Source organism: Alosa sapidissima, chromosome 4 (assembly GCF_018492685.1).
Source record: "Alosa sapidissima isolate fAloSap1 chromosome 4, fAloSap1.pri, whole genome shotgun sequence".
In the NCBI taxonomy this organism is placed as follows: domain Eukaryota; kingdom Metazoa; phylum Chordata; class Actinopteri; order Clupeiformes; family Clupeidae; genus Alosa; species Alosa sapidissima.
In genome coordinates, this window is record NC_055960.1 from 37,852,489 (window position 1) to 37,880,478 (window position 27,990).

Consider the following 27,990-nt stretch of genomic DNA (forward strand, 5'->3'; position numbering starts at 1 on the left):
ATGTCCTTAAAAGCAATATAAAAATCCCCTGGCAAACCGTCAAGTCCTGGTGCTTTATTCTTTGATAGGTTATCTATGGCCTTTTTTATTTCGTGTAGCGAAAAGGGACTTTCTAAAAGATATTTGTCTTCATTTAACAGGACCTTTTCTATTTGTCCCAGAAAACGCTGCTTCTGTATAGAATTTGTACAAGGCTTCTTATAAAGATCTTTGTAAAAAGTTTCCACAACATTTGCCAGCTCATTTTGTTTGTCCACTTTGATACCATCTTGATTTTTTAGTTCTTTTATTGACTGACGTGGTTTCAGCGATTTCCTGAAGAAATACTGTGTGCAATTTTCGTTCTGTTCAAAGGTTTTAGCTCGACTCCTTTCTATAACTCCTCTTGCATCTTCTGCTGCGATGGTCATCATTTTCCCTTTAATCAGGGTGATCTCCTCATCTACATCAAAGCCCTCCTGCTGCATTTTATAGAATCTCTGCAGTTTTCCTTGTAACCTTTTTAGATAAAGTTTTTTCCCTTGAGCTTTCCTTTTCCCTTCTATTTGGAAGAATATTCTTGTTCTCTTTTTGATTTCCTCCCACCAGTCTGAAGCTGAGTTATAAAGACTTTTCAATGAAATCCAATCATAAAATTTTGCTTTATATCTGTTAATTACATTGGGGTTATCTAAAAGGCTTGTATTCAGTTTCCAGTAACCTTGTCCAGCTTTTATAGACCCAGGGATTTTTACTGCACAGGTCAAAAGGGAGTGATCTGAAAAAAATGTTGGTGCCACTTTAGCTTGTGTCACCTCAAGACTTGTTGATGTTAAAATCATGTCTATTCTTGAGTGTGCCTTTCCATTTGTCCAGGTAAAACCAGGCAGATCTGGATTTTCTTTTCTGTATGTATCAATCAGTTTAAAATCCTTTATAATGGTCTTCAACAGCTCAGAGCTACTATCTGTTGTGTTGGCTGTTTTGGTTATTTTATCTTTACAATTTAGGACACAATTAAAATCACCAGCTATTACAATGGGATTGTTACATAACAATACAGGATATAAAGCTAAAAGTGTTTCTAACCGATCTTTTAAATCAGTGGGGCAATAGATATTAATAAGTCTCAGCTCAAGCCCGTGCCTCTGAATATCGACACAGATCAGTCTTCCATCCTGTATAATTTGAATTTTCTGGACCTCAATATTATGAGCTCTAAAAAGTATTCCTACTCCAGACGCTCTGTTAGAGTTATCTCCTGACCACACAGAAGGCCCATGTGTCCATCGTCCTTGGAAGGTTTTATAATCATCTTTATATGAAAGCCAACATTCCTGTAAGAAATAAATGTCACTTTTTAAGGTTTGTAGATGTTCAAAAACTGCCTCACATTTCACTCTATCATTTATGCCACGTACATTAATAGATGTTGTTTTTAGAATGTCCATTAGGGGAATTAGGAAGGATATCAATGTTCATGGCAAGTCTTCTTCCTTTTTTTTGCATGTTTCTTTTTATTTGCTAGACTTGCTGAGGAGGTATTTGATTGTGAAGAACTTTTTCATTTGAGTTGCTGTGGAGAACACTAAGACCTCATCAGGCTCTAAGAATGGGGTTTCTAGAGGGGATTTGGGCGACCAGTTGATCCCAGCCCCCCACTGTGCCTCCCCAGAGGAGGTGGTGAGGACTCTCTCCCTTTTGTCTTCTACATTTCCTCCACCAGAGGGAGACACAGGGAAAGCAGATGGTGAACTTGTAGATGGTGAACTTGTAGAGGGGTTCTCCCCATTGTTGGAAACGATTGACTCCAAAGGATTCTCTGCTCCAATTTCTGTAGTTCCCAGGAATCCTTCGGCTTGTGAGGGTGGAATTACAGATCCATCTGGGCTCTCATTGAGGGCGGCCGAAGACTCGGATGAACTCTCTGAACAGGATGTTTCACTTTCCGTGTCTTCCGATGGACTGAGGGGGTCCAAACTTCCTTCAGCTGTGGCCTCATTCATATGTTGGTTTGGGTTAATATCAACCTCACTTGAAAAAAAGGGGTGAAAATCTGTTCCTTGTGTTCCAGCCAAATCAGGCTGATTGTTGTAATCAGATTCAGGTGTGGTGGTAGCCATGTTGGAAGCATGTGCTTCCAGAGTTACTACCTCCATGTGTTGGACAATGGTGGAACTATACTCAGTTTCTGAGGGGGGAGCACACATTTTAACACGGTTTGCATAGGCTCGTGGACAATCTTTAAACCTGTGGTCTTGTGAAAGGCAAAGATTACAAACTGTAGAAGCAGTGCACTGTGAGGCAGTATGTTCTGTGCTCTTACATATTCTACAAACCTCCACAGTGCATTGGGCCGCGAGATGCTCTTTGCTTCTACAACGCCTGCATTCCTTCGGTTGTCCTGCATAAAAAACAGAGCCTCTAAAAGCACCAATCTGAATATTATTGGGTAGATGTTGAATCCCATCACCGATTCTTTTCAGCCTGACTTGGAATCTTCGTTCTCCCGTTTTAATTCCATCCACATCTTTTACTTCAAATCCAGAAAGAACTGTGGCATACCTCATTAACCATGTGCTAATGTCCTCAATCTTCACTTTTTCAGAATACATCACGACATGGACAATCTTTAAGTCTCTCTCTGACAAAGGTATGAAAACAATCTTCTGGAAGGCTGCAGAATCCTTCTTCTTTTTATCAAATCTCTCACAGCACAGTTCAAAAATCCTTAAACTTGCAAAAATGACTTCAAAAATCTTCTTACCAGGAAAAGCAAAGACATAATCCAGTTGATTTGTTGGAAATCCCAATTCTTTTTGCAGGATCTGGCGACTAAACTGCAACCGATCCATCTCCAGATCTTCCAACAATTCGAATCTTGCAGCATTCCTCCTTTGTCCAGGTAACACCATGCTTCAGTCCTTGCACTCCAGCCGTCAAGATACCGTCAAGATAGTCCCCCACTACCAGAAATTGTGCAGTCGAGATTCCCACATTTGAGGAATTCGCAGGGGTCAGCACGACCGGATGTGCAATGGCCGAGCCTCGCCCTGGGCAAACAACCTTCTTGATCATTGTATCACCCCTGCCAGGTAAGTATGAGTTGGAACAGACCAAGTTGGCGCAGGGGTTCCTGGCCACTGGCAACACGCAGATGGTGGGCCCACCTCCAAGATTCCGTAAAGGGGGAGGGGCCTCCCTGAAAGACATCATTACTCGGAGCTTCCATAACAGTGACCTCTCCTGGTGAAGTGCCAAGGCTGCGTCTAAATTATCCCGGCTAGATAGTGGACAGGAGGCACGCACTAAATCTAGACTCCTCCGACGGAGAAGCCGAGCAAAAGAGTGAACGTACGGCAGAACATGGCACAGAAAGCAAAGAAATGAGCCACGGTGTCCCACAGAGTGCATTGTCCACGTTCCACTAGTCGCTCTGTCTTTTCTTTACACCATCAAAATCAGGGGAGAGCGCGAACGCAGTCTCCCACTACCAGAAATTGTGCAGTCGAGATTCCCACATTTGAGGAATTCGCAGGGGTCAGCACGACCGGATGTGCAATGGCCGAGCCTCGCCCTGGGCAAACAACCTTCTTGATCATTGTATCACCCCTGCCAGGTAAGTATGAGTTGGAACAGACCAAGTTGGCGCAGGGGTTCCTGGCCACTGGCAACACGCAGATGGTGGGCCCACCTCCAAGATTCCGTAAAGGGGGAGGGGCCTCCCTGAAAGACATCATTACTCGGAGCTTCCATAACAGCGACCTCTCCTGGTGAAGTGCCAAGGCTGCGTCTAAATTATCCCGGCTAGATAGTGGACAGGAGGCACGCACTAAATCTAGACTCCTCCGACGGAGAAGCCGAGCAAAAGAGTGAACGTACGGCAGAACATGGCACAGAAAGCAAAGAAATGAGCCACGGTGTCCCACAGAGTGCATTGTCCACGTTCCACTAGTCGCTCTGTCTTTTCTTTACACCATCAAAATCAGGGGAGAGCGCGAACGCAGTCCCCCACTACCAGAAATTGTGCAGTCGAGATTCCCACATTTGAGGAATTCGCAGGGGTCAGCACGACCGGATGTGCAATGGCCGAGCCTCGCCCTGGGCAAACAACCTTCTTGATCATTGTATCACCCCAGCCAGGTAAGTATGAGCTGGAACAGACCAAGTTGGCGCAGGGGTTCCTGGCCACTGGCAACACGCAGATGGTGGGCCCACCTCCAAGATTCCGTAAAGGGGGAGGGGCCTCCCTGAAAGACATCATTACTCGGAGCTTCCATAACAGCGACCTCTCCTGGTGAAGTGCCAAGGCTGCGTCTAAATTATCCCGGCTAGATAGTGGACAGGAGGCACGCACTAAATCTAGACTCCTCCGACGGAGAAGCCGAGCAAAAGAGTGAACGTACGGCAGAACATGGCACAGAAAGCAAAGAAATGAGCCACGGTGTCCCACAGAGTGCATTGTCCACGTTCCACTAGTCGCTCTGTCTTTTCTTTACACCATCAAAATCAGGGGAGAGCGCGAACGCAGTCCCCCACTACCAGAAATTGTGCAGTCGAGATTCCCACATTTGAGGAATTCGCAGGGGTCAGCACGACCGGATGTGCAATGGCCGAGCCTCGCCCTGGGCAAACAACCTTCTTGATCATTGTATCACCTCTGCCAGGTAAGTATGAGTTGGAACAGACCAAGTTGGCGCAGGGGTTCCTGGCCACTGGCAACACGCAGATGGTGGGCCCACCTCCAAGATTCCGTAAAGGGGGAGGGGCCTCCCTGAAAGACATCATTACTCGGAGCTTCCATAACAGCGACCTCTCCTGATGAAGTGCCAAGGCTGCGTCTAAATTATCCCGGCTAGATAGTGGACAGGAGGCACGCACTAAATCTAGACTCCTCCGACGGAGAAGCCGAGCAAAAGAGTGAACGTACGGCAGAACATGGCACAGAAAGCAAAGAAATGAGCCACGGTGTCCCACAGAGTGCATTGTCCACGTTCCACTAGTCGCTCTGTCTTTTCTTTACACCATCAAAATCAGGGGAGAGCGCGAACGCAGTCCCCCACTACCAGAAATTGTGCAGTCGAGATTCCCACATTTGAGGAATTCGCAGAGGTCAGCACGACCGGATGTGCAATGGCCGAGCCTCGCCCTGGGCAAACAATTTTTTCAATTTTTTCAATTTTTTTTACTTTATTGTGTTTCATAGCAAATACATACATAATACTCAGAAGTATCAGCTTATAAATACATGTACAAGCACATTGTGGAGGCTAAATTCTTTTACATTGTTCACTGCATTTAAATCAGAAGGATATCACATCAACATATCACAAACATAATACGTATTACACAAGTCGCAAATTCTGTCCCATTAAAAGCATAAATCCCACCCAAACAAATGTTCCATACAATCCATTTTCCACATGACTTTTGTTTTTTCCTTCCCGTACTTCAACAAGTCTCTTGTGACATAGTCCTTAATGCTGTTCAGTGCCATACTTTTTGCCCCACCCAAAGTAATCTTTTCTTTTTTAAGGAATAACTTATTCCTAACCACCCACAAGGTACATTTGACACAATTAATAACTGCCCAGAGTCTACAAAATTCTTGACCTTTTTTCCTCATGTGTAATCCAAAAAGTACAGTTTCTCTACATAAAACCATGTTGTAATTTCCAAACCATGGCCTAAACACATTCCACACAAGTTTAGCAAATGTACAGTCCCAAAACACATGATCTATTGTTTCTTCATTACAAAAGCTTTCTCTGATACATTTAGCACTAGCACACAGACCCCATCTGTAGAGGACTGTTCTTGTTGGTAAACAGTTCTGTGCCACCTTCCAAGCTACATCTTTATGTTTGTTAAACAGAAAGGGGAAGGATGTACATTTCCATACTCGTACACACTGGTTTTCTGTCAATGCCCTAATTGTTTCTATTCTCGGGGGGGCATCCTCCAATAATTCATGGATGGCACCGCTACTTAATTCAGAGCCTGCACATATGGTTCCTTTATGCTTCACTAAGAAATCTTTTGCTTCTTGGTAGAGGTATGGCCGAGTATCCGAGGAGGGTAGGGTGAGAGGTCGCCTTTCCCAGTTCTTCCCAGGCATATACCTACCCACCCAGAATTTGGCAAAGAGAGTCCACAGAGCTTCTCCTCCTTGGTCTGCTATTCCTTTTAAGATATTACTCAGGAACATTGCTTTAAATTTCTTTGTAATATCCAGCACGTCTCTGCCCCCTAAAGCTTTTGGTTTATACATGATTGTCCTTTTGACTCTCTCTGTTTTTCCACCCCAGATAAAGCGGAACATCTCCCGGCGGGCCATTGTGATGAAGGAACTGGGGGCAGGAAGTATCATCGCCAGGTATGATAAGGCTGATAGAATTTCCATCTTTGCAATCATAATTTTGCCAAGCATTGTTAGGTCACGTGATCGCCATAGGAAGAATTTCTGTTTTATTTTATTTATTCTCGTTCCCCAGTTTTTCCTATCCGTCTCTTCTCCAAAGTAAATCCCAAGAACCTTAATATTTTTCTCTTGTTCAGTCAACCCTAAGGGTATTTTGTTTTCTGTCCAATTACTGTACAAGATTTCACTTTTACTTACATTCAACTTAATTCCTGTTGCTTTAGAGAATTGTCCACATGTAGCCAATCCTGTGTGAATAGAAAAGTTATCCACTGCAAAGAAGGTTATATCATCCATATACATAGATAATTTTGCCTGTCTTCCATTCCCTCCAGGGATTGGCATTCCTCTGAAGTTCACATTAGAACGTATTGCATTGGCTAGGGGCTCCATGCACATGACAAATAGTGAAGCTGACAGAGGGCACCCTTGTCTTAGTCCAGACTGCAGCGGGATGGTTGCTGATGGGTGGCCATTTATCATGGCAATGCTGGAAATGTTGCAGTACATCATTTTAATGGAGGACAAAAACAATGGTCCAAAATTCATCTTTTCTAAAATTGACATTAAAAATTCTCTATCAAGTTTATCAAATGCTTTTTCATGGTCCAAGGTCACAATGCTCACTGGAGTTTGTCTTTCCTTAGAGTAGAGGATAATGTCCCGTGTCAAGGCAAGATTATCTGATATTCCTCTCTTTGGGATTCCGCAGGTCTGTTCAGAGCTGACGACTTTGGCCAACACAGTTTGCAATCTAGTGCACATAACTTTAGCACAGATCTTATAGTCAGTCCCTAAAAGGCTTATTGGTCTCCAATTCTTTATGTCTGATTTTTCTCCTTTTTTAAAGAGGAGTGAGATACATCCGTTTCTCATACTGTCAGGTAATTCTCCCTTCTCCTGAGATTCTTTATATATGTTAAGGAGCTCCTCCGCTAAGATGTCCTTAAAAGCAATATAAAAATCCCCTGGCAAACCGTCAAGTCCTGGTGCTTTATTCTTTGATAGGTTATCTATGGCCTTTTTTATTTCGTGTAGCGAAAAGGGACTTTCTAAAAGATATTTGTCTTCATTTAACAGGACCTTTTCTATTTGTCCCAGAAAACGCTGCTTCTGTATAGAATTTGTACAAGGCTTCTTATAAAGATCTTTGTAAAAAGTTTCCACAACATTTGCCAGCTCATTTTGTTTGTCCACTTTGATACCATCTTGATTTTTTAGTTCTTTTATTGACTGACGTGGTTTCAGCGATTTCCTGAAGAAATACTGTGTGCAATTTTCGTTCTGTTCAAAGGTTTTAGCTCGACTCCTTTCTATAACTCCTCTTGCATCTTCTGCTGCGATGGTCATCATTTTCCCTTTAATCAGGGTGATCTCCTCATCTACATCAAAGCCCTCCTGCTGCATTTTATAGAATCTCTGCAGTTTTCCTTGTAACCTTTTTAGATAAAGTTTTTTCCCTTGAGCTTTCCTTTTCCCTTCTATTTGGAAGAATATTCTTGTTCTCTTTTTGATTTCCTCCCACCAGTCTGAAGCTGAGTTATAAAGACTTTTCAATGAAATCCAATCATAAAATTTTGCTTTATATCTGTTAATTACATTGGGGTTATCTAAAAGGCTTGTATTCAGTTTCCAGTAACCTTGTCCAGCTTTTATAGACCCAGGGATTTTTACTGCACAGGTCAAAAGGGAGTGATCTGAAAAAAATGTTGGTGCCACTTTAGCTTGTGTCACCTCAAGACTTGTTGATGTTAAAATCATGTCTATTCTTGAGTGTGCCTTTCCATTTGTCCAGGTAAAACCAGGCAGATCTGGATTTTCTTTTCTGTATGTATCAATCAGTTTAAAATCCTTTATAATGGTCTTCAACAGCTCAGAGCTACTATCTGTTGTGTTGGCTGTTTTGGTTATTTTATCTTTACAATTTAGGACACAATTAAAATCACCAGCTATTACAATGGGATTGTTACATAACAATACAGGATATAAAGCTAAAAGTGTTTCTAACCGATCTTTTAAATCAGTGGGGCAATAGATATTAATAAGTCTCAGCTCAAGCCCGTGCCTCTGAATATCGACACAGATCAGTCTTCCATCCTGTATAATTTGAATTTTCTGGACCTCAATATTATGAGCTCTAAAAAGTATTCCTACTCCAGACGCTCTGTTAGAGTTATCTCCTGACCACACAGAAGGCCCATGTGTCCATCGTCCTTGGAAGGTTTTATAATCATCTTTATATGAAAGCCAACATTCCTGTAAGAAATAAATGTCACTTTTTAAGGTTTGTAGATGTTCAAAAACTGCCTCACATTTCACTCTATCATTTATGCCACGTACATTAATAGATGTTGTTTTTAGAATGTCCATTAGGGGAATTAGGAAGGATATCAATGTTCATGGCAAGTCTTCTTCCTTTTTTTTGCATGTTTCTTTTTATTTGCTAGACTTGCTGAGGAGGTATTTGATTGTGAAGAACTTTCTTTCATTTGAGTTGCTGTGGAGAACACTAAGACCTCATCAGGCTCTAAGAATGGGGTTTCTAGAGGGGATTTGGGCGACCAGTTGATCCCAGCCCCCCACTGTGCCTCCCCAGAGGAGGTGGTGAGGACTCTCTCCCTTTTGTCTTCTACATTTCCTCCACCAGAGGGAGACACAGGGAAAGCAGATGGTGAACTTGTAGATGGTGAACTTGTAGAGGGGTTCTCCCCATTGTTGGAAACGATTGACTCCAAAGGATTCTCTGCTCCAATTTCTGTAGTTCCCAGGAATCCTTCGGCTTGTGAGGGTGGAATTACAGATCCATCTGGGCTCTCATTGAGGGCGGCCGAAGACTCGGATGAACTCTCTGAACAGGATGTTTCACTTTCCGTGTCTTCCGATGGACTGAGGGGGTCCAAACTTCCTTCAGCTGTGGCCTCATTCATATGTTGGTTTGGGTTAATATCAACCTCACTTGAAAAAAAGGGGTGAAAATCTGTTCCTTGTGTTCCAGCCAAATCAGGCTGATTGTTGTAATCAGATTCAGGTGTGGTGGTAGCCATGTTGGAAGCATGTGCTTCCAGAGTTACTACCTCCATGTGTTGGACAATGGTGGAACTATACTCAGTTTCTGAGGGGGGAGCACACATTTTAACACGGTTTGCATAGGCTCGTGGACAATCTTTAAACCTGTGGTCTTGTGAAAGGCAAAGATTACAAACTGTAGAAGCAGTGCACTGTGAGGCAGTATGTTCTGTGCTCTTACATATTCTACAAACCTCCACAGTGCATTGGGCCGCGAGATGCTCTTTGCTTCTACAACGCCTGCATTCCTTCGGTTGTCCTGCATAAAAAACAGAGCCTCTAAAAGCACCAATCTGAATATTATTGGGTAGATGTTGAATCCCATCACCGATTCTTTTCAGCCTGACTTGGAATCTTCGTTCTCCCGTTTTAATTCCATCCACATCTTTTACTTCAAATCCAGAAAGAACTGTGGCATACCTCATTAACCATGTGCTAATGTCCTCAATCTTCACTTTTTCAGAATACATCACGACATGGACAATCTTTAAGTCTCTCTCTGACAAAGGTATGAAAACAATCTTCTGGAAGGCTGCAGAATCCTTCTTCTTTTTATCAAATCTCTCACAGCACAGTTCAAAAATCCTTAAACTTGCAAAAATGACTTCAAAAATCTTCTTACCAGGAAAAGCAAAGACATAATCCAGTTGATTTGTTGGAAATCCCAATTCTTTTTGCAGGATCTGGCGACTAAACTGCAATCGATCCATCTCCAGATCTTCCAACAATTCGAATCTTGCAGCATTCCTCCTTTGTCCAGGTAACACCATGCTTCAGTCCTTGCACTCCAGCCGTCAAGATACCTGGGCAAACAACCTTCTTGATCATTGTATCACCCCTGCCAGGTAAGTATGAGTTGGAACAGACCAAGTTGGCGCAGGGGTTCCTGGCCACTGGCAACACGCAGATGGTGGGCCCACCTCCAAGATTCCGTAAAGGGGGAGGGGCCTCCCTGAAAGACATCATTACTCGGAGCTTCCATAACAGCGACCTCTCCTGGTGAAGTGCCAAGGCTGCGTCTAAATTATCCCGGCTAGATAGTGGACAGGAGGCACGCACTAAATCTAGACTCCTCCGACGGAGAAGCCGAGCAAAAGAGTGAACGTACGGCAGAACATGGCACAGAAAGCAAAGAAATGAGCCACGGTGTCCCACAGAGTGCATTGTCCACGTTCCACTAGTCGCTCTGTCTTTTCTTTACACCATCAAAATCAGGGGAGAGCGCGAACGCAGTCCCCCACTACCAGAAATTGTGCAGTCGAGATTCCCACATTTGAGGAATTCGCAGGGGTCAGCACGACCGGATGTGCAATGGCCGAGCCTCGCCCTGGGCAAACAACCTTCTTGATCATTGTATCACCCCTGCCAGGTAAGTATGAGTTGGAACAGACCAAGTTGGCGCAGGGGTTCCTGGCCACTGGCAACACGCAGATGGTGGGCCCACCTCCAAGATTCCGTAAAGGGGGAGGGGCCTCCCTGAAAGACATCATTACTCGGAGCTTCCATAACAGCGACCTCTCCTGGTGAAGTGCCAAGGCTGCGTCTAAATTATCCCGGCTAGATAGTGGACAGGAGGCACGCACTAAATCTAGACTCCTCCGACGGAGAAGCCGAGCAAAAGAGTGAACGTACGGCAGAACATGGCACAGAAAGCAAAGAAATGAGCCACGGTGTCCCACAGAGTGCATTGTCCACGTTCCACTAGTCGCTCTGTCTTTTCTTTACACCATCAAAATCAGGGGAGAGCGCGAACGCAGTCCCCCACTACCAGAAATTGTGCAGTCGAGATTCCCACATTTGAGGAATTCGCAGGGGTCAGCACGACCGGATGTGCAATGGCCGAGCCTCGCCCTGGGCAAACAACCTTCTTGATCATTGTATCACCCCTGCCAGGTAAGTATGAGTTGGAACAGACCAAGTTGGCGCAGGGGTTCCTGGCCACTGGCAACACGCAGATGGTGGGCCCACCTCCAAGATTCCGTAAAGGGGGAGGGGCCTCCCTGAAAGACATCATTACTCGGAGTTTCCATAACAGCGACCTCTCCTGGTGAAGTGCGTCTAAATTATCCCGGCTAGATAGTGGACAGGAGGCACGCACTAAATCTAGACTCCTCCGACGGAGAAGCCGAGCAAAAGAGTGAACGTACGGCAGAACATGGCACAGAAAGCAAAGAAATGAGCCATGGTGTCCCACAGAGTGCATTGTCCACGTTCCACTAGTCGCTCTGTCTTTTCTTTACACCATCAAAATCAGGGGAGAGCGCGAACGCAGTCCCCCACTACCAGAAATTGTGCAGTCGAGATTCCCACATTTGAGGAATTCGCAGGGGTCAGCACGACCGGATGTGCAATGGCCGAGCCTCGCCCTGGGCAAACAACCTTCTTGATCATTGTATCACCCCTGCCAGGTAAGTATGAGTTGGAACAGACCAAGTTGGCGCAGGGGTTCCTGGCCACTGGCAACACGCAGATGGTGGGCCCACCTCCAAGATTCCGTAAAGGGGGAGGGGCCTCCCTGAAAGACATCATTACTCGGAGCTTCCATAACAGCGACCTCTCCTGGTGAAGTGCCAAGGCTGCGTCTAAATTATCCCGGCTAGATAGTGGACAGGAGGCACGCACTAAATCTAGACTCCTCCGACGGAGAAGCCGAGCAAAAGAGTGAACGTACGGCAGAACATGGCACAGAAAGCAAAGAAATGAGCCACGGTGTCCCACAGAGTGCATTGTCCACGTTCCACTAGTCGCTCTGTCTTTTCTTTACACCATCAAAATCAGGGGAGAGCGCGAACGCAGTCCCCCACTACCAGAAATTGTGCAGTCGAGATTCCCACATTTGAGGAATTCGCAGGGGTCAGCACGACCCGATGTGCAATGGCCGAGCCTCGCCCTGGGCAAACAACCTTCTTGATCATTGTATCACCCCTGCCAGGTAAGTATGAGTTGGAACAGACCAAGTTGGCGCAGGGGTTCCTGGCCACTGGCAACACGCAGATGGTGGGCCCACCTCCAAGATTCCGTAAAGGGGGAGGGGCCTCCCTGAAAGACATCATTACTCGGAGCTTCCATAACAGCGACCTCTCCTGGTGAAGTGCCAAGGCTGCGTCTAAATTATCCCGGCTAGATAGTGGACAGGAGGCACGCACTAAATCTAGACTCCTCCGACGGAGAAGCCGAGCAAAAGAGTGAACGTACGGCAGAACATGGCACAGAAAGCAAAGAAATGAGCCATGGTGTCCCACAAAGTGCATTGTCCACGTTCCACTAGTCGCTCTGTCTTTTCTTTACACCATCAAAATCAGGGGAGAGCGCGAACGCAGTCCCCCACTACCAGAAATTGTGCAGTCGAGATTCCCACATTTGAGGAATTCGCAGGGGTCAGCATGACCGGATGTGCAATGGCCGAGCCTCGCCCTGGGCAAACAACCTTCTTGATCATTGTATCACCCCTGCCAGGTAAGTATGAGTTGGAACAGACCAAGTTGGCGCAGGGGTTCCTGGCCACTGGCAACACGCAGATGGTGGGCCCACCTCCAAGATTCCGTAAAGGGGGAGGGGCCTCCCTGAAAGACATCATTACTCGGAGCTTCCATAACAGCGACCTCTCCTGGTGAAGTGCCAAGGCTGCGTCTAAATTATCCCGGCTAGATAGTGGACAGGAGGCACGCACTAAATCTAGACTCCTCCGACGGAGAAGCCGAGCAAAAGAGTGAACGTACGGCAGAACATGGCACAGAAAGCAAAGAAATGAGCCATGGTGTCCCACAGAGTGCATTGTCCACGTTCCACTAGTCGCTCTGTCTTTTCTTTACACCATCAAAATCAGGGGAGAGCGCGAACGCAGTCCCCCACTACCAGAAATTGTGCAGTCGAGATTCCCACATTTGAGGAATTCGCAGTGGGCCCACCTCCAAGATTCCGTAAAGGGGGAGGGGCCTCCCTGAAAGACATCATTACTCGGAGCTTCCATAACAGCGACCTCTCCTGGTGAAGTGCCAAGGCTGCGTCTAAATTATCCCGGCTAGATAGTGGACAGGAGGCACGCACTAAATCTAGACTCCTCCGACGGAGAAGCCGAGCAAAATAGTGAACGTACGGCAGAACATGGCACAGAAATAAGCCATGGTGTCCCACAGAGTGCATTGTCCACGTTCCACTAGTCGCTCTGTCTTTTCTTTACACCATCAAAATCAGGGGAGAGCGCGAACGCAGTCCCCCACTACCAGAAATTGTGCAGTCGAGATTCCCACATTTGAGGAATTCGCAGGGGTCAGCACGACCGGATGTGCAATGGCCGAGCCTCGCCCTGGGCAAACAACCTTCTTGATCATTGTATCACCCCTGCCAGGTAAGTATGAGTTGGAACAGACCAAGTTGGCGCAGGGGTTCCTGGCCACTGGCAACACGCAGATGGTGGGCCCACCTCCAAGATTCCGTAAAGGGGGAGGGGCCTCCCTGAAAGACATCATTACTCGGAGTTTCCATAACAGCCACCTCTCCTGGTGAAGTGCCAAGGCTGCGTCTAAATTATCCCGGCTAGATAGTGGACAGGAGGCACGCACTAAATCTAGACTCCTCCGACGGAGAAGCCGAGCAAAAGGCAAAAGAGTGAACGTACGGCAGAACATGGCACAGAAAGCAAAGAAATGAGCCATGGTGTCCCACAGAGTGCATTGTCCACGTTCCACTAGTCGCTCTGTCTTTTCTTTACACCATCAAAATCAGGGGAGAGCGCGAACGCAGTCCCCCACTACCAGAAATTGTGCAGTCGAGATTCCCACATTTGAGGAATTCGCAGGGGTCAGCACGACCGGATGTGCAATGGCCGAGCCTCGCCCTGGGCAAACAACCTTCTTGATCATTGTATCACCCCTGCCAGGTAAGTATGAGTTGGAACAGACCAAGTTGGCGCAGGGATTCCTGGCCACTGGCAACACGCAGATGGTGGGCCCACCTCCAAGATTCCGTAAAGGGGGAGGGGCCTCCCTGAAAGACATCATTACTCTGAGCTTCCATAACAGCGACCTCTCCTGGTGAAGTGCCAAGGCTGCGTCTAAATTATCCCGGCTAGATAGTGGACAGGAGGCACGCACTAAATCTAGACTCCTCCGACGGAGAAGCCGAGCAAAATAGTGAACGTACGGCAGAACATGGCACAGAAAGCAAAGAAATGAGCCATGGTGTCCCACAGAGTGCATTGTCCACGTTCCACTAGTCGCTCTGTCTTTTCTTTACACCATCAAAATCAGGGGAGAGCGCGAACGCAGTCCCCCACTACCAGAAATTGTGCAGTCGAGATTCCCACATTTGAGGAATTCGCAGGGGTCAGCACGAACGGATGTGCAATGGCCGAGCCTCGCCCTGGGCAAACAACCTTCTTGATCATTGTATCACCCCTGCCAGGTAAGTATGAGTTGGAACAGACCAAGTTGGCGCAGGGGTTCCTGGCCACTGGCAACACGCAGATGGTGGGCCCACCTCCAAGATTCCGTAAAGGGGGAGGGGCCTCCCTGAAAGACATCATTACTCGGAGTTTCCATAACAGCGACCTCTCCTGGTGAAGTGCGTCTAAATTATCCCGGCTAGATAGTGGACAGGAGGCACGCACTAAATCTAGACTCCTCCGACGGAGAAGCCGAGCAAAAGAGTGAACGTACGGCAGAACATTGCACAGAAAGCAAAGAAATGAGCCATGGTGTCCCACAGAGTGCATTGTCCACGTTCCACTAGTCGCTCTGTCTTTTCTTTACACCATCAAAATCAGGGGAGAGCGCGAACGCAGTCCCCCACTACCAGAAATTGTGCAGTCGAGATTCCCACATTTGAGGAATTCGCAGGGGTCAGCACGACCGGATGTGCAATGGCCGAGCCTCGCCCTGGGCAAACAACCTTCTTGATCATTGTATCACCCCTGCCAGGTAAGTATGAGTTGGAACAGACCAAGTTGGCGCAGGGGTTCCTGGCCACTGGCAACACGCAGATGGTGGGCCCACCTCCAAGATTCCGTAAAGGGGGAGGGGCCTCCCTGAAAGACATCATTACTCGGAGCTTCCATAACAGCGACCTCTCCTGGTGAAGTGCCAAGGCTGCGTCTAAATTATCCCGGCTAGATAGTGGACAGGAGGCACGCACTAAATCTAGACTCCTCCGACGGAGAAGCCGAGCAAAAGAGTGAACGTACGGCAGAACATGGCACAGAAAGCAAAGAAATGAGCCATGGTGTCCCACAGAGTGCATTGTCCACGTTCCACTAGTCGCTCTGTCTTTTCTTTACACCATCAAAATCAGGGGAGAGCGCGAACGCAGTCCCCCACTACCAGAAATTGTGCAGTCGAGATTCCCACATTTGAGGAATTCGCAGGGGTCAGCACGACCGGATGTGCAATGGCCGAGCCTCGCCCTGGGCAAACAACCTTCTTGATCATTGTATCACCCCTGCCAGGTAAGTATGAGTTGGAACAGACCAAGTTGGCGCAGGGGTTCCTGGCCACTGGCAACACGCAGATGGTGGGCCCACCTCCAAGATTCCGTAAAGGGGGAGGGGCCTCCCTGAAAGACATCATTACTCGGAGCTTCCATAACAGCGACCTCTCCTGGTGAAGTGCCAAGGCTGCGTCTAAATTATCCCGGCTAGATAGTGGACAGGAGGCACGCACTAAATCTAGACTCCTCCGACGGAGAAGCCGAGCAAAAGAGTGAACGTACGGCAGAACATGGCACAGAAAGCAAAGAAATGAGCCATGGTGTCCCACAGAGTGCATTGTCCACGTTCCACTAGTCGCTCTGTCTTTTCTTTACACCATCAAAATCAGGGGAGAGCGCGAACGCAGTCCCCCACTACCAGAAATTGTGCAGTCGAGATTCCCACATTTGAGGAATTCGCAGTGGGCCCACCTCCAAGATTCCGTAAAGGGGGAGGGGCCTCCCTGAAAGACATCATTACTCGGAGCTTCCATAACAGCGACCTCTCCTGGTGAAGTGCCAAGGCTGCGTCTAAATTATCCCGGCTAGATAGTGGACAGGAGGCACGCACTAAATCTAGACTCCTCCGACGGAGAAGCCGAGCAAAATAGTGAACGTACGGCAGAACATGGCACAGAAATAAGCCATGGTGTCCCACAGAGTGCATTGTCCACGTTCCACTAGTCGCTCTGTCTTTTCTTTACACCATCAAAATCAGGGGAGAGCGCGAACGCAGTCCCCCACTACCAGAAATTGTGCAGTCGAGATTCCCACATTTGAGGAATTCGCAGGGGTCAGCACGACCGGATGTGCAATGGCCGAGCCTCGCCCTGGGCAAACAACCTTCTTGATCATTGTATCACCCCTGCCAGGTAAGTATGAGTTGGAACAGACCAAGTTGGCGCAGGGGTTCCTGGCCACTGGCAACACGCAGATGGTGGGCCCACCTCCAAGATTCCGTAAAGGGGGAGGGGCCTCCCTGAAAGACATCATTACTCGGAGCTTCCATAACAGCGACCTCTCCTGGTGAAGTGCCAAGGCTGCGTCTAAATTATCCCGGCTAGATAGTGGACAGGAGGCACGCACTAAATCTAGACTCCTCCGACGGAGAAGCCGAGCAAAAGAGTGAACGTACGGCAGAACATGGCACAGAAAGCAAAGAAATGAGCCACGGTGTCCCACAGAGTGCATTGTCCACGTTCCACTAGTCGCTCTGTCTTTTCTTTACACCATCAAAATCAGGGGAGAGCGCGAACGCAGTCCCCCACTACCAGAAATTGTGCAGTCGAGATTCCCACATTTGAGGAATTCGCAGGGGTCAGCACGACCGGATGTGCAATGGCCGAGCCTCGCCCTGGGCAAACAACCTTCTTGATCATTGTATCACCTCTGCCAGGTAAGTATGAGTTGGAACAGACCAAGTTGGCGCAGGGGTTCCTGGCCACTGGCAACACGCAGATGGTGGGCCCACCTCCAAGATTCCGTAAAGGGGGAGGGGCCTCCCTGAAAGACATCATTACTCGGAGCTTCCATAACAGCGACCTCTCCTGATGAAGTGCCAAGGCTGCGTCTAAATTATCCCGGCTAGATAGTGGACAGGAGGCACGCACTAAATCTAGACTCCTCCGACGGAGAAGCCGAGCAAAAGAGTGAACGTACGGCAGAACATGGCACAGAAAGCAAAGAAATGAGCCACGGTGTCCCACAGAGTGCATTGTCCACGTTCCACTAGTCGCTCTGTCTTTTCTTTACACCATCAAAATCAGGGGAGAGCGCGAACGCAGTCCCCCACTACCAGAAATTGTGCAGTCGAGATTCCCACATTTGAGGAATTCGCAGAGGTCAGCACGACCGGATGTGCAATGGCCGAGCCTCGCCCTGGGCAAACAATTTTTTCAATTTTTTCAATTTTTTTTACTTTATTGTGTTTCATAGCAAATACATACATAATACTCAGAAGTATCAGCTTATAAATACATGTACAAGCACATTGTGGAGGCTAAATTCTTTTACATTGTTCACTGCATTTAAATCAGAAGGATATCACATCAACATATCACAAACATAATACGTATTACACAAGTCGCAAATTCTGTCCCATTAAAAGCATAAATCCCACCCAAACAAATGTTCCATACAATCCATTTTCCACATGACTTTTGTTTTTTCCTTCCCGTACTTCAACAAGTCTCTTGTGACATAGTCCTTAATGCTGTTCAGTGCCATACTTTTTGCCCCACCCAAAGTAATCTTTTCTTTTTTAAGGAATAACTTATTCCTAACCACCCACAAGGTACATTTGACACAATTAATAACTGCCCAGAGTCTACAAAATTCTTGACCTTTTTTCCTCATGTGTAATCCAAAAAGTACAGTTTCTCTACATAAAACCATGTTGTAATTTCCAAACCATGGCCTAAACACATTCCACACAAGTTTAGCAAATGTACAGTCCCAAAACACATGATCTATTGTTTCTTCATTACAAAAGCTTTCTCTGATACATTTAGCACTAGCACACAGACCCCATCTGTAGAGGACTGTTCTTGTTGGTAAACAGTTCTGTGCCACCTTCCAAGCTACATCTTTATGTTTGTTAAACAGAAAGGGGAAGGATGTACATTTCCATACTCGTACACACTGGTTTTCTGTCAATGCCCTAATTGTTTCTATTCTCGGGGGGGCATCCTCCAATAATTCATGGATGGCACCGCTACTTAATTCAGAGCCTGCACATATGGTTCCTTTATGCTTCACTAAGAAATCTTTTGCTTCTTGGTAGAGGTATGGCCGAGTATCCGAGGAGGGTAGGGTGAGAGGTCGCCTTTCCCAGTTCTTCCCAGGCATATACCTACCCACCCAGAATTTGGCAAAGAGAGTCCACAGAGCTTCTCCTCCTTGGTCTGCTATTCCTTTTAAGATATTACTCAGGAACATTGCTTTAAATTTCTTTGTAATATCCAGCACGTCTCTGCCCCCTAAAGCTTTTGGTTTATACATGATTGTCCTTTTGACTCTCTCTGTTTTTCCACCCCAGATAAAGCGGAACATCTCCCGGCGGGCCATTGTGATGAAGGAACTGGGGGCAGGAAGTATCATCGCCAGGTATGATAAGGCTGATAGAATTTCCATCTTTGCAATCATAATTTTGCCAAGCATTGTTAGGTCACGTGATCGCCATAGGAAGAATTTCTGTTTTATTTTATTTATTCTCGTTCCCCAGTTTTTCCTATCCGTCTCTTCTCCAAAGTAAATCCCAAGAACCTTAATATTTTTCTCTTGTTCAGTCAACCCTAAGGGTATTTTGTTTTCTGTCCAATTACTGTACAAGATTTCACTTTTACTTACATTCAACTTAATTCCTGTTGCTTTAGAGAATTGTCCACATGTAGCCAATCCTGTGTGAATAGAAAAGTTATCCACTGCAAAGAAGGTTATATCATCCATATACATAGATAATTTTGCCTGTCTTCCATTCCCTCCAGGGATTGGCATTCCTCTGAAGTTCACATTAGAACGTATTGCATTGGCTAGGGGCTCCATGCACATGACAAATAGTGAAGCTGACAGAGGGCACCCTTGTCTTAGTCCAGACTGCAGCGGGATGGTTGCTGATGGGTGGCCATTTATCATGGCAATGCTGGAAATGTTGCAGTACATCATTTTAATGGAGGACAAAAACAATGGTCCAAAATTCATCTTTTCTAAAATTGACATTAAAAATTCTCTATCAAGTTTATCAAATGCTTTTTCATGGTCCAAGGTCACAATGCTCACTGGAGTTTGTCTTTCCTTAGAGTAGAGGATAATGTCCCGTGTCAAGGCAAGATTATCTGATATTCCTCTCTTTGGGATTCCGCAGGTCTGTTCAGAGCTGACGACTTTGGCCAACACAGTTTGCAATCTAGTGCACATAACTTTAGCACAGATCTTATAGTCAGTCCCTAAAAGGCTTATTGGTCTCCAATTCTTTATGTCTGATTTTTCTCCTTTTTTAAAGAGGAGTGAGATACATCCGTTTCTCATACTGTCAGGTAATTCTCCCTTCTCCTGAGATTCTTTATATATGTTAAGGAGCTCCTCCGCTAAGATGTCCTTAAAAGCAATATAAAAATCCCCTGGCAAACCGTCAAGTCCTGGTGCTTTATTCTTTGATAGGTTATCTATGGCCTTTTTTATTTCGTGTAGCGAAAAGGGACTTTCTAAAAGATATTTGTCTTCATTTAACAGGACCTTTTCTATTTGTCCCAGAAAACGCTGCTTCTGTATAGAATTTGTACAAGGCTTCTTATAAAGATCTTTGTAAAAAGTTTCCACAACATTTGCCAGCTCATTTTGTTTGTCCACTTTGATACCATCTTGATTTTTTAGTTCTTTTATTGACTGACGTGGTTTCAGCGATTTCCTGAAGAAATACTGTGTGCAATTTTCGTTCTGTTCAAAGGTTTTAGCTCGACTCCTTTCTATAACTCCTCTTGCATCTTCTGCTGCGATGGTCATCATTTTCCCTTTAATCAGGGTGATCTCCTCATCTACATCAAAGCCCTCCTGCTGCATTTTATAGAATCTCTGCAGTTTTCCTTGTAACCTTTTTAGATAAAGTTTTTTCCCTTGAGCTTTCCTTTTCCCTTCTATTTGGAAGAATATTCTTGTTCTCTTTTTGATTTCCTCCCACCAGTCTGAAGCTGAGTTATAAAGACTTTTCAATGAAATCCAATCATAAAATTTTGCTTTATATCTGTTAATTACATTGGGGTTATCTAAAAGGCTTGTATTCAGTTTCCAGTAACCTTGTCCAGCTTTTATAGACCCAGGGATTTTTACTGCACAGGTCAAAAGGGAGTGATCTGAAAAAAATGTTGGTGCCACTTTAGCTTGTGTCACCTCAAGACTTGTTGATGTTAAAATCATGTCTATTCTTGAGTGTGCCTTTCCATTTGTCCAGGTAAAACCAGGCAGATCTGGATTTTCTTTTCTGTATGTATCAATCAGTTTAAAATCCTTTATAATGGTCTTCAACAGCTCAGAGCTACTATCTGTTGTGTTGGCTGTTTTGGTTATTTTATCTTTACAATTTAGGACACAATTAAAATCACCAGCTATTACAATGGGATTGTTACATAACAATACAGGATATAAAGCTAAAAGTGTTTCTAACCGATCTTTTAAATCAGTGGGGCAATAGATATTAATAAGTCTCAGCTCAAGCCCGTGCCTCTGAATATCGACACAGATCAGTCTTCCATCCTGTATAATTTGAATTTTCTGGACCTCAATATTATGAGCTCTAAAAAGTATTCCTACTCCAGACGCTCTGTTAGAGTTATCTCCTGACCACACAGAAGGCCCATGTGTCCATCGTCCTTGGAAGGTTTTATAATCATCTTTATATGAAAGCCAACATTCCTGTAAGAAATAAATGTCACTTTTTAAGGTTTGTAGATGTTCAAAAACTGCCTCACATTTCACTCTATCATTTATGCCACGTACATTAATAGATGTTGTTTTTAGAATGTCCATTAGGGGAATTAGGAAGGATATCAATGTTCATGGCAAGTCTTCTTCCTTTTTTTTGCATGTTTCTTTTTATTTGCTAGACTTGCTGAGGAGGTATTTGATTGTGAAGAACTTTCTTTCATTTGAGTTGCTGTGGAGAACACTAAGACCTCATCAGGCTCTAAGAATGGGGTTTCTAGAGGGGATTTGGGCGACCAGTTGATCCCAGCCCCCCACTGTGCCTCCCCAGAGGAGGTGGTGAGGACTCTCTCCCTTTTGTCTTCTACATTTCCTCCACCAGAGGGAGACACAGGGAAAGCAGATGGTGAACTTGTAGATGGTGAACTTGTAGAGGGGTTCTCCCCATTGTTGGAAACGATTGACTCCAAAGGATTCTCTGCTCCAATTTCTGTAGTTCCCAGGAATCCTTCGGCTTGTGAGGGTGGAATTACAGATCCATCTGGGCTCTCATTGAGGGCGGCCGAAGACTCGGATGAACTCTCTGAACAGGATGTTTCACTTTCCGTGTCTTCCGATGGACTGAGGGGGTCCAAACTTCCTTCAGCTGTGGCCTCATTCATATGTTGGTTTGGGTTAATATCAACCTCACTTGAAAAAAAGGGGTGAAAATCTGTTCCTTGTGTTCCAGCCAAATCAGGCTGATTGTTGTAATCAGATTCAGGTGTGGTGGTAGCCATGTTGGAAGCATGTGCTTCCAGAGTTACTACCTCCATGTGTTGGACAATGGTGGAACTATACTCAGTTTCTGAGGGGGGAGCACACATTTTAACACGGTTTGCATAGGCTCGTGGACAATCTTTAAACCTGTGGTCTTGTGAAAGGCAAAGATTACATACTGTAGAAGCAGTGCACTGTGAGGCAGTATGTTCTGTGCTCTTACATATTCTACAAACCTCCACAGTGCATTGGGCCGCGAGATGCTCTTTGCTTCTACAACGCCTGCATTCCTTCGGTTGTCCTGCATAAAAAACAGAGCCTCTAAAAGCACCAATCTGAATATTATTGGGTAGATGTTGAATCCCATCACCGATTCTTTTCAGCCTGACTTGGAATCTTCGTTCTCCCGTTTTAATTCCATCCACATCTTTTACTTCAAATCCAGAAAGAACTGTGGCATACCTCATTAACCATGTGCTAATGTCCTCAATCTTCACTTTTTCAGAATACATCACGACATGGACAATCTTTAAGTCTCTCTCTGACAAAGGTATGAAAACAATCTTCTGGAAGGCTGCAGAATCCTTCTTCTTTTTATCAAATCTCTCACAGCACAGTTCAAAAATCCTTAAACTTGCAAAAATGACTTCAAAAATCTTCTTACCAGGAAAAGCAAAGACATAATCCAGTTGATTTGTTGGAAATCCCAATTCTTTTTGCAGGATCTGGCGACTAAACTGCAACCGATCCATCTCCAGATCTTCCAACAATTCGAATCTTGCAGCATTCCTCCTTTGTCCAGGTAACACCATGCTTCAGTCCTTGCACTCCAGCCGTCAAGATACCGTCAAGATAGTCCCCCACTACCAGAAATTGTGCAGTCGAGATTCCCACATTTGAGGAATTCGCAGGGGTCAGCACGACCGGATGTGCAATGGCCGAGCCTCGCCCTGGGCAAACAACCTTCTTGATCATTGTATCACCCCTGCCAGGTAAGTATGAGTTGGAACAGACCAAGTTGGCGCAGGGGTTCCTGGCCACTGGCAACACGCAGATGGTGGGCCCACCTCCAAGATTCCGTAAAGGGGGAGGGGCCTCCCTGAAAGACATCATTACTCGGAGCTTCCATAACAGCGACCTCTCCTGGTGAAGTGCCAAGGCTGCGTCTAAATTATCCCGGCTAGATAGTGGACAGGAGGCACGCACTAAATCTAGACTCCTCCGACGGAGAAGCCGAGCAAAAGAGTGAACGTACGGCAGAACATGGCACAGAAAGCAAAGAAATGAGCCACGGTGTCCCACAGAGTGCATTGTCCACGTTCCACTAGTCGCTCTGTCTTTTCTTTACACCATCAAAATCAGGGGAGAGCGCGAACGCAGTCCCCTGTCCGCAGTCCCCTGTTGTTTCTATTCTCGGGGGGGCATCCTCCTATTTTCCGCTATTTCAATGGGTTGTCTCAGTTCGTTTTAGCACCAATGATTGCGGAGATATTCAAGCAAACACCATGGGATTTCGTGTTTTGATGTTTGTGCTCACCTTTCTTTGGAAAGAAGTTTATTGTTTCCCCTCATTTTGATGTCTCTCTTTTTCCTGTTTTGGCCTTTGTTTTTAGTAACCTGACTTGGCTTTCATGGAGAAAGACATTGCACCAGCAGCACAACAATTAACGGTCCACTAGGCCTACTAGCGATGCTCAACTAAATAAACAAAAGATAGACTACCTTATGAATCGTGCAGGCGGACTAAACCATTTAGCTCTTTAGCAAGGGAGAGTGAGAGTGACCTTAGACAGTTTTCACTATGTTTTGTATACAAAATCCAGTCAGTCAAACTTTACATTTCGTCTGACATTCATTTTTACATTTAATTTGGAAGTTAAAATATTCAGGTAAAATAAATATATGGTGGAAATAAGTATTGAACGCTTAATTTTTTTTTCTTCAGTAATTAGCCTAAACTTCCAGTGAGTCTATTCGAAATTTTCACCACACATTATATTAACACACATATAAAAAATCCAAACATAAGAGTTTTGTGTATTAAAGTGGAATGACACAGGAAAAAAGTATTGAACGTGCCTACTGAAATTTCTTCAATACTTTGTGGAAAAGCCTTTGTTTGTAAAGACAGCTTCAAGACATTTCCTGTATGACAAAACGTATTAGTCGCAGTATCAGGTGTGATTTTGGTCCATTGTTCTAAACAGATTCCAGGGGTCCCTCTTGTGAATCCTAATCTTTAGTTCCAGATTACTTCCAGAACTATTTAATTGAATTGGCTGCCTTCAAGTCTTTCTGGAGCTTTCTCCGAGTGGTCCTTGGCTCTTGGAATTGACTATCCTTCTGACTCCCTGGTCAGAAATATTGCGAGGAGATCCTGTGCCCTGTGCCGGTTGATGATGCAGTGATGTTTCTTCCACTTGGAGATAATGGCTCCCATGCTGCTTACTGGAAGATTCTGAAGTTTTGAAATGCATCTGTAACCAGTTTCATTGATATGTTTTGCAACAATAAGGTTGCAAAGGTCTTGGGAGAGCTTTTTGCTTTTATCCATCATGAAATGTTTCTTGTGTGACACCTTGGTAATGAAAAACCTTTTTATAGCCCATCAATATGTAAGCTACTAACCAAGCTTATATTAATTTGCGCAGATAGAAAGGATAACTACTCTCTAACTACTTACAGATTCCAGCTCGTTCCTTCCCTTTCCTTGCCTTAGTGCTTTTTCTTAGCGTGTTCAATACTTTTTCCCTGTGTTATTCCACTTCATTACACATGACTCTACTTATGGAGTTGTTTGGATTTTTTATGTGTGGATTACCTGAGTTATTACTAATGCCTGATGAAAATGTTGTGCCCCCTGTATTTCACTTTTCAAGGGCCCTCTCCTCCATTGCCCTATACTTCCCACTCCCCCCCCCCCAGTTCGACGCCCTTTAATCTGCTGAACCTTCTGCTCGTTTCCAAACTCTCTGCAACTCAACATTGGCCTGCCTGCCTCAGCTGCCTGTGAGGGGCTTTTCAGTTGTGCTGGATTACTGTTCACTGCAAAGCGACCCAAGGATGAGTGCAACTAACTTTGAAAATCAACTACTGCTCAAACTTAAAGAACTTAAAGGTGGTGATTTTTCACATAGATCTCCATTTCTCAACATCCTTATCAGGCAAGTACCTCCACTCGGCTGCCATATTGCAACACTTTTTGGGCACTTATCGTGCATCTATTTCGGCAGAAATGTGTGTGCGTAAGGCTTCACGACACCAATCTTGCTCCAGCAGCGAGATCACAACAGATGATTGGCACGATGTCTTCACAACACACCACATGATTGGCTCAATGTATTTTACAACACACCACATGATTGGCTCAATGTATTAACATGTCAACGTTTTGCCGCGGAAGGGTTGTGATGTGTAGACAACTGCCATATTGGCGTTACAAACTAACCCCATGCATTACTATGGAGGATTTTTTGAGTGCTGTATCTCCTCATTAAAAAGTCTCTGGTAAAACTGGTTGTTCTGGTACCCCCCCCCCCCCCCCCAAAAAAAAGTAACTAAGTAACTTGTACTTAAAGTACATTTTAAATGAACTGCTTTTTTCTTTTACTTGAGTACATTTTCAGATCTGTATTTTAACTTGTACTTGAGTAATATTTCATCAAGGTATTGGTACTTTTACTTGAGTACAATATTTTCATACTTTTTCCACCTCTGCCCACTACCAGAAATTGTGCAGTCGAGATTCCCACATTTGAGGAATTCGCAGGGGTCAGCACGACCGGATGTGCAATGGCCGAGCCTCGCCCTGGGCAAACAACCTTCTTGATCATTGTATCACCCCTGCCAGGTAAGTATGAGTTGGAACAGACCAAGTTGGCGCAGGGGTTCCTGGCCACTGGCAACACGCAGATGGTGGGCCCACCTCCAAGATTCCGTAAAGGGGGAGGGGCCTCCCTGAAAGACATCAATACTCGGAGCTTCCATAACAGCGACCTCTCCTGGTGAAATGCCAAGGCTGCGTCTAAATTATCCCGGCTAGATAGTGGACAGGAGGCACGCACTAAATCTAGACTCCTCCGACGGAGAAGCCGAGCAAAAGAGTGAACGTACGGCAGAACATGGCACAGAAAGCAAAGAAATGAGCCACGGTGTCCCACAGAGTGCATTGTCCACGTTCCACTAGTCGCTCTGTCTTTTCTTTACACCATCAAAATCAGGGGAGAGCGCGAACGCGTGGTGGAAACGAACAGAGGTGGAAAGTAACAAAATACATTTACTCACATTACTGTATTGAGTAGTTTTTCTGTGTATTTTGTATTTTTTAAGTAGTTTATAAAATCTGTATTTTAAACTTTACTTGATTACTTTTTGAGTGAAGTATTGTACTTCGCTACATCAAAAATCCCGTTACTTGAGTAAAAAAAAAAGTTAAGACTAACGAAAACAGAAAGGGAGAGAAAAAAAAATCACCTAAACCACTAGCCTAGTGATAATGATCAGCATGTAGCCTACAACAGGACAGGATCAAGCGGACGCCATGCAGTCTTTCTGAAAGTGATGGAGATGGAGCTGGATCACGAGATGCATCAGATTAGCCTAACCTATGAAAGTGTATTTTCCGCTATTTCAATGGGTTGTCTCAGTTCGTTTTAGCACCAATGATTGCGGAGATATTCAAGCAAACACCATGGGATTTCGTGTTTTGATGTTTGTGCTCACCTTTCTTTGGAAAGAAGTTTATTGTTTCCCCTCATTTTGATGTCTCTCTTTTTCCTGTTTTGGCCTTTGTTTTTAGTAACCTGACTTGGCTTTCATGGAGAAAGACATTGCACCAGCAGCACAACAATTAACGGTCCACTAGGCCTACTAGCGATGCTCAACTAAATAAACAAAAGATAGACTACCTTATGAATCGTGCAGGCGGACTAAACCATTTAGCTCTTTAGCAAGGGAGAGTGAGAGTGACCTTAGACAGTTTTCACTATGTTTTGTATACAAAATCCAGTCAGTCAAACTTTACATTTCGTCTGACATTCATTTTTACATTTAATTTGGAAGTTAAAATATTCAGGTAAAATAAATATATGGTGGAAATAAGTATTGAACGCTTAATTTTTTTTTCTTCAGTAATTAGCCTAAACTTCCAGTGAGTCTATTCGAAATTTTCACCACACATTATATTAACACACATATAAAAAATCCAAACATAAGAGTTTTGTGTATTAAAGTGGAATGACACAGGAAAAAAGTATTGAACGTGCCTACTGAAATTTCTTCAATACTTTGTGGAAAAGCCTTTGTTTGTAAAGACAGCTTCAAGACATTTCCTGTATGACAAAACGTATTAGTCGCAGTATCAGGTGTGATTTTGGTCCATTGTTCTAAACAGATTCCAGGGGTCCCTCTTGTGAATCCTAATCTTTAGTTCCAGATTACTTCCAGAACTATTTAATTGAATTGGCTGCCTTCAAGTCTTTCTGGAGCTTTCTCCGAGTGGTCCTTGGCTCTTGGAATTGACTATCCTTCTGACTCCCTGGTCAGAAATATTGCGAGGAGATCCTGTGCCCTGTGCCGGTTGATGATGCAGTGATGTTTCTTCCACTTGGAGATAATGGCTCCCATGCTGCTTACTGGAAGATTCTGAAGTTTTGAAATGCATCTGTAACCAGTTTCATTGATATGTTTTGCAACAATAAGGTTGCAAAGGTCTTGGGAGAGCTTTTTGCTTTTATCCATCATGAAATGTTTCTTGTGTGACACCTTGGTAATGAAAAACCTTTTTATAGCCCATCAATATGTAAGCTACTAACCAAGCTTATATTAATTTGCGCAGATAGAAAGGATAACTACTCTCTAACTACTTACAGATTCCAGCTCGTTCCTTC

At 44.9% G+C, this 27,990-nt stretch overlaps 1 protein-coding gene, 17 non-coding genes and 6 pseudogenes across 18 annotated transcripts; all 24 read right to left on the reverse strand.

Moving 5' to 3' along the window:
- Positions 1-2,918: 2,918 nt before the first annotated feature.
- LOC121708084 lies at positions 2,919-3,082 on the reverse strand. Its single transcript, XR_006031574.1, has one exon. It is a non-coding gene; the product is annotated as a U1 spliceosomal RNA (small nuclear RNA).
- Positions 3,083-3,441: 359 nt separating this feature from the next.
- LOC121708064 lies at positions 3,442-3,606 on the reverse strand. Its single transcript, XR_006031555.1, has one exon. It is a non-coding gene; the product is annotated as a U1 spliceosomal RNA (small nuclear RNA).
- Positions 3,607-3,965: 359 nt separating this feature from the next.
- On the reverse strand, positions 3,966-4,130 carry LOC121708061. Its single transcript, XR_006031552.1, has one exon. It is a non-coding gene; the product is annotated as a U1 spliceosomal RNA (small nuclear RNA).
- A 359-nt stretch (positions 4,131-4,489) lies between these two features.
- On the reverse strand, positions 4,490-4,654 carry LOC121708042. The gene has a single exon (XR_006031533.1). It is a non-coding gene; the product is annotated as a U1 spliceosomal RNA (small nuclear RNA).
- A 359-nt stretch (positions 4,655-5,013) lies between these two features.
- LOC121708110 lies at positions 5,014-5,192 on the reverse strand (annotated as a pseudogene).
- A 26-nt stretch (positions 5,193-5,218) lies between these two features.
- On the reverse strand, positions 5,219-10,290 carry LOC121707280. Its single transcript, XM_042089720.1, has 2 exons — positions 10,270-10,290; positions 5,219-6,543 (listed from the first exon to the last, which is right to left on the reverse strand). The coding sequence occupies exon 2, from the start codon at positions 6,407-6,409 to the stop codon at positions 5,351-5,353; it is 1,059 nt and encodes a 352-aa protein (XP_041945654.1). The 5' UTR covers positions 6,410-6,543; positions 10,270-10,290; the 3' UTR covers positions 5,219-5,350.
- LOC121708124 lies at positions 10,198-10,319 on the reverse strand (annotated as a pseudogene).
- A 359-nt stretch (positions 10,320-10,678) lies between these two features.
- LOC121708008 lies at positions 10,679-10,843 on the reverse strand. Its single transcript, XR_006031499.1, has one exon. It is a non-coding gene; the product is annotated as a U1 spliceosomal RNA (small nuclear RNA).
- A 359-nt stretch (positions 10,844-11,202) lies between these two features.
- On the reverse strand, positions 11,203-11,367 carry LOC121708009. Its single transcript, XR_006031500.1, has one exon. It is a non-coding gene; the product is annotated as a U1 spliceosomal RNA (small nuclear RNA).
- A 350-nt stretch (positions 11,368-11,717) lies between these two features.
- On the reverse strand, positions 11,718-11,882 carry LOC121708010. Its single transcript, XR_006031501.1, has one exon. It is a non-coding gene; the product is annotated as a U1 spliceosomal RNA (small nuclear RNA).
- A 359-nt stretch (positions 11,883-12,241) lies between these two features.
- LOC121708011 lies at positions 12,242-12,406 on the reverse strand. Its single transcript, XR_006031502.1, has one exon. It is a non-coding gene; the product is annotated as a U1 spliceosomal RNA (small nuclear RNA).
- A 359-nt stretch (positions 12,407-12,765) lies between these two features.
- LOC121708062 lies at positions 12,766-12,930 on the reverse strand. Its single transcript, XR_006031553.1, has one exon. It is a non-coding gene; the product is annotated as a U1 spliceosomal RNA (small nuclear RNA).
- Positions 12,931-13,289: 359 nt separating this feature from the next.
- Positions 13,290-13,462, reverse strand: LOC121708116 (annotated as a pseudogene).
- A 195-nt stretch (positions 13,463-13,657) lies between these two features.
- LOC121708012 lies at positions 13,658-13,822 on the reverse strand. Its single transcript, XR_006031503.1, has one exon. It is a non-coding gene; the product is annotated as a U1 spliceosomal RNA (small nuclear RNA).
- A 366-nt stretch (positions 13,823-14,188) lies between these two features.
- On the reverse strand, positions 14,189-14,353 carry LOC121708013. The gene has a single exon (XR_006031504.1). It is a non-coding gene; the product is annotated as a U1 spliceosomal RNA (small nuclear RNA).
- A 359-nt stretch (positions 14,354-14,712) lies between these two features.
- Positions 14,713-14,877, reverse strand: LOC121708048. Its single transcript, XR_006031539.1, has one exon. It is a non-coding gene; the product is annotated as a U1 spliceosomal RNA (small nuclear RNA).
- A 350-nt stretch (positions 14,878-15,227) lies between these two features.
- Positions 15,228-15,392, reverse strand: LOC121708014. Its single transcript, XR_006031506.1, has one exon. It is a non-coding gene; the product is annotated as a U1 spliceosomal RNA (small nuclear RNA).
- A 359-nt stretch (positions 15,393-15,751) lies between these two features.
- On the reverse strand, positions 15,752-15,916 carry LOC121708015. The gene has a single exon (XR_006031507.1). It is a non-coding gene; the product is annotated as a U1 spliceosomal RNA (small nuclear RNA).
- Positions 15,917-16,275: 359 nt separating this feature from the next.
- On the reverse strand, positions 16,276-16,448 carry LOC121708117 (annotated as a pseudogene).
- A 195-nt stretch (positions 16,449-16,643) lies between these two features.
- LOC121708016 lies at positions 16,644-16,808 on the reverse strand. The gene has a single exon (XR_006031508.1). It is a non-coding gene; the product is annotated as a U1 spliceosomal RNA (small nuclear RNA).
- Positions 16,809-17,167: 359 nt separating this feature from the next.
- On the reverse strand, positions 17,168-17,332 carry LOC121708043. The gene has a single exon (XR_006031534.1). It is a non-coding gene; the product is annotated as a U1 spliceosomal RNA (small nuclear RNA).
- A 359-nt stretch (positions 17,333-17,691) lies between these two features.
- On the reverse strand, positions 17,692-17,870 carry LOC121708111 (annotated as a pseudogene).
- Positions 17,871-22,938: 5,068 nt separating this feature from the next.
- On the reverse strand, positions 22,939-23,102 carry LOC121708085. The gene has a single exon (XR_006031575.1). It is a non-coding gene; the product is annotated as a U1 spliceosomal RNA (small nuclear RNA).
- A 2,683-nt stretch (positions 23,103-25,785) lies between these two features.
- On the reverse strand, positions 25,786-25,960 carry LOC121708088 (annotated as a pseudogene).
- Positions 25,961-27,990: the final 2,030 nt, after the last annotated feature.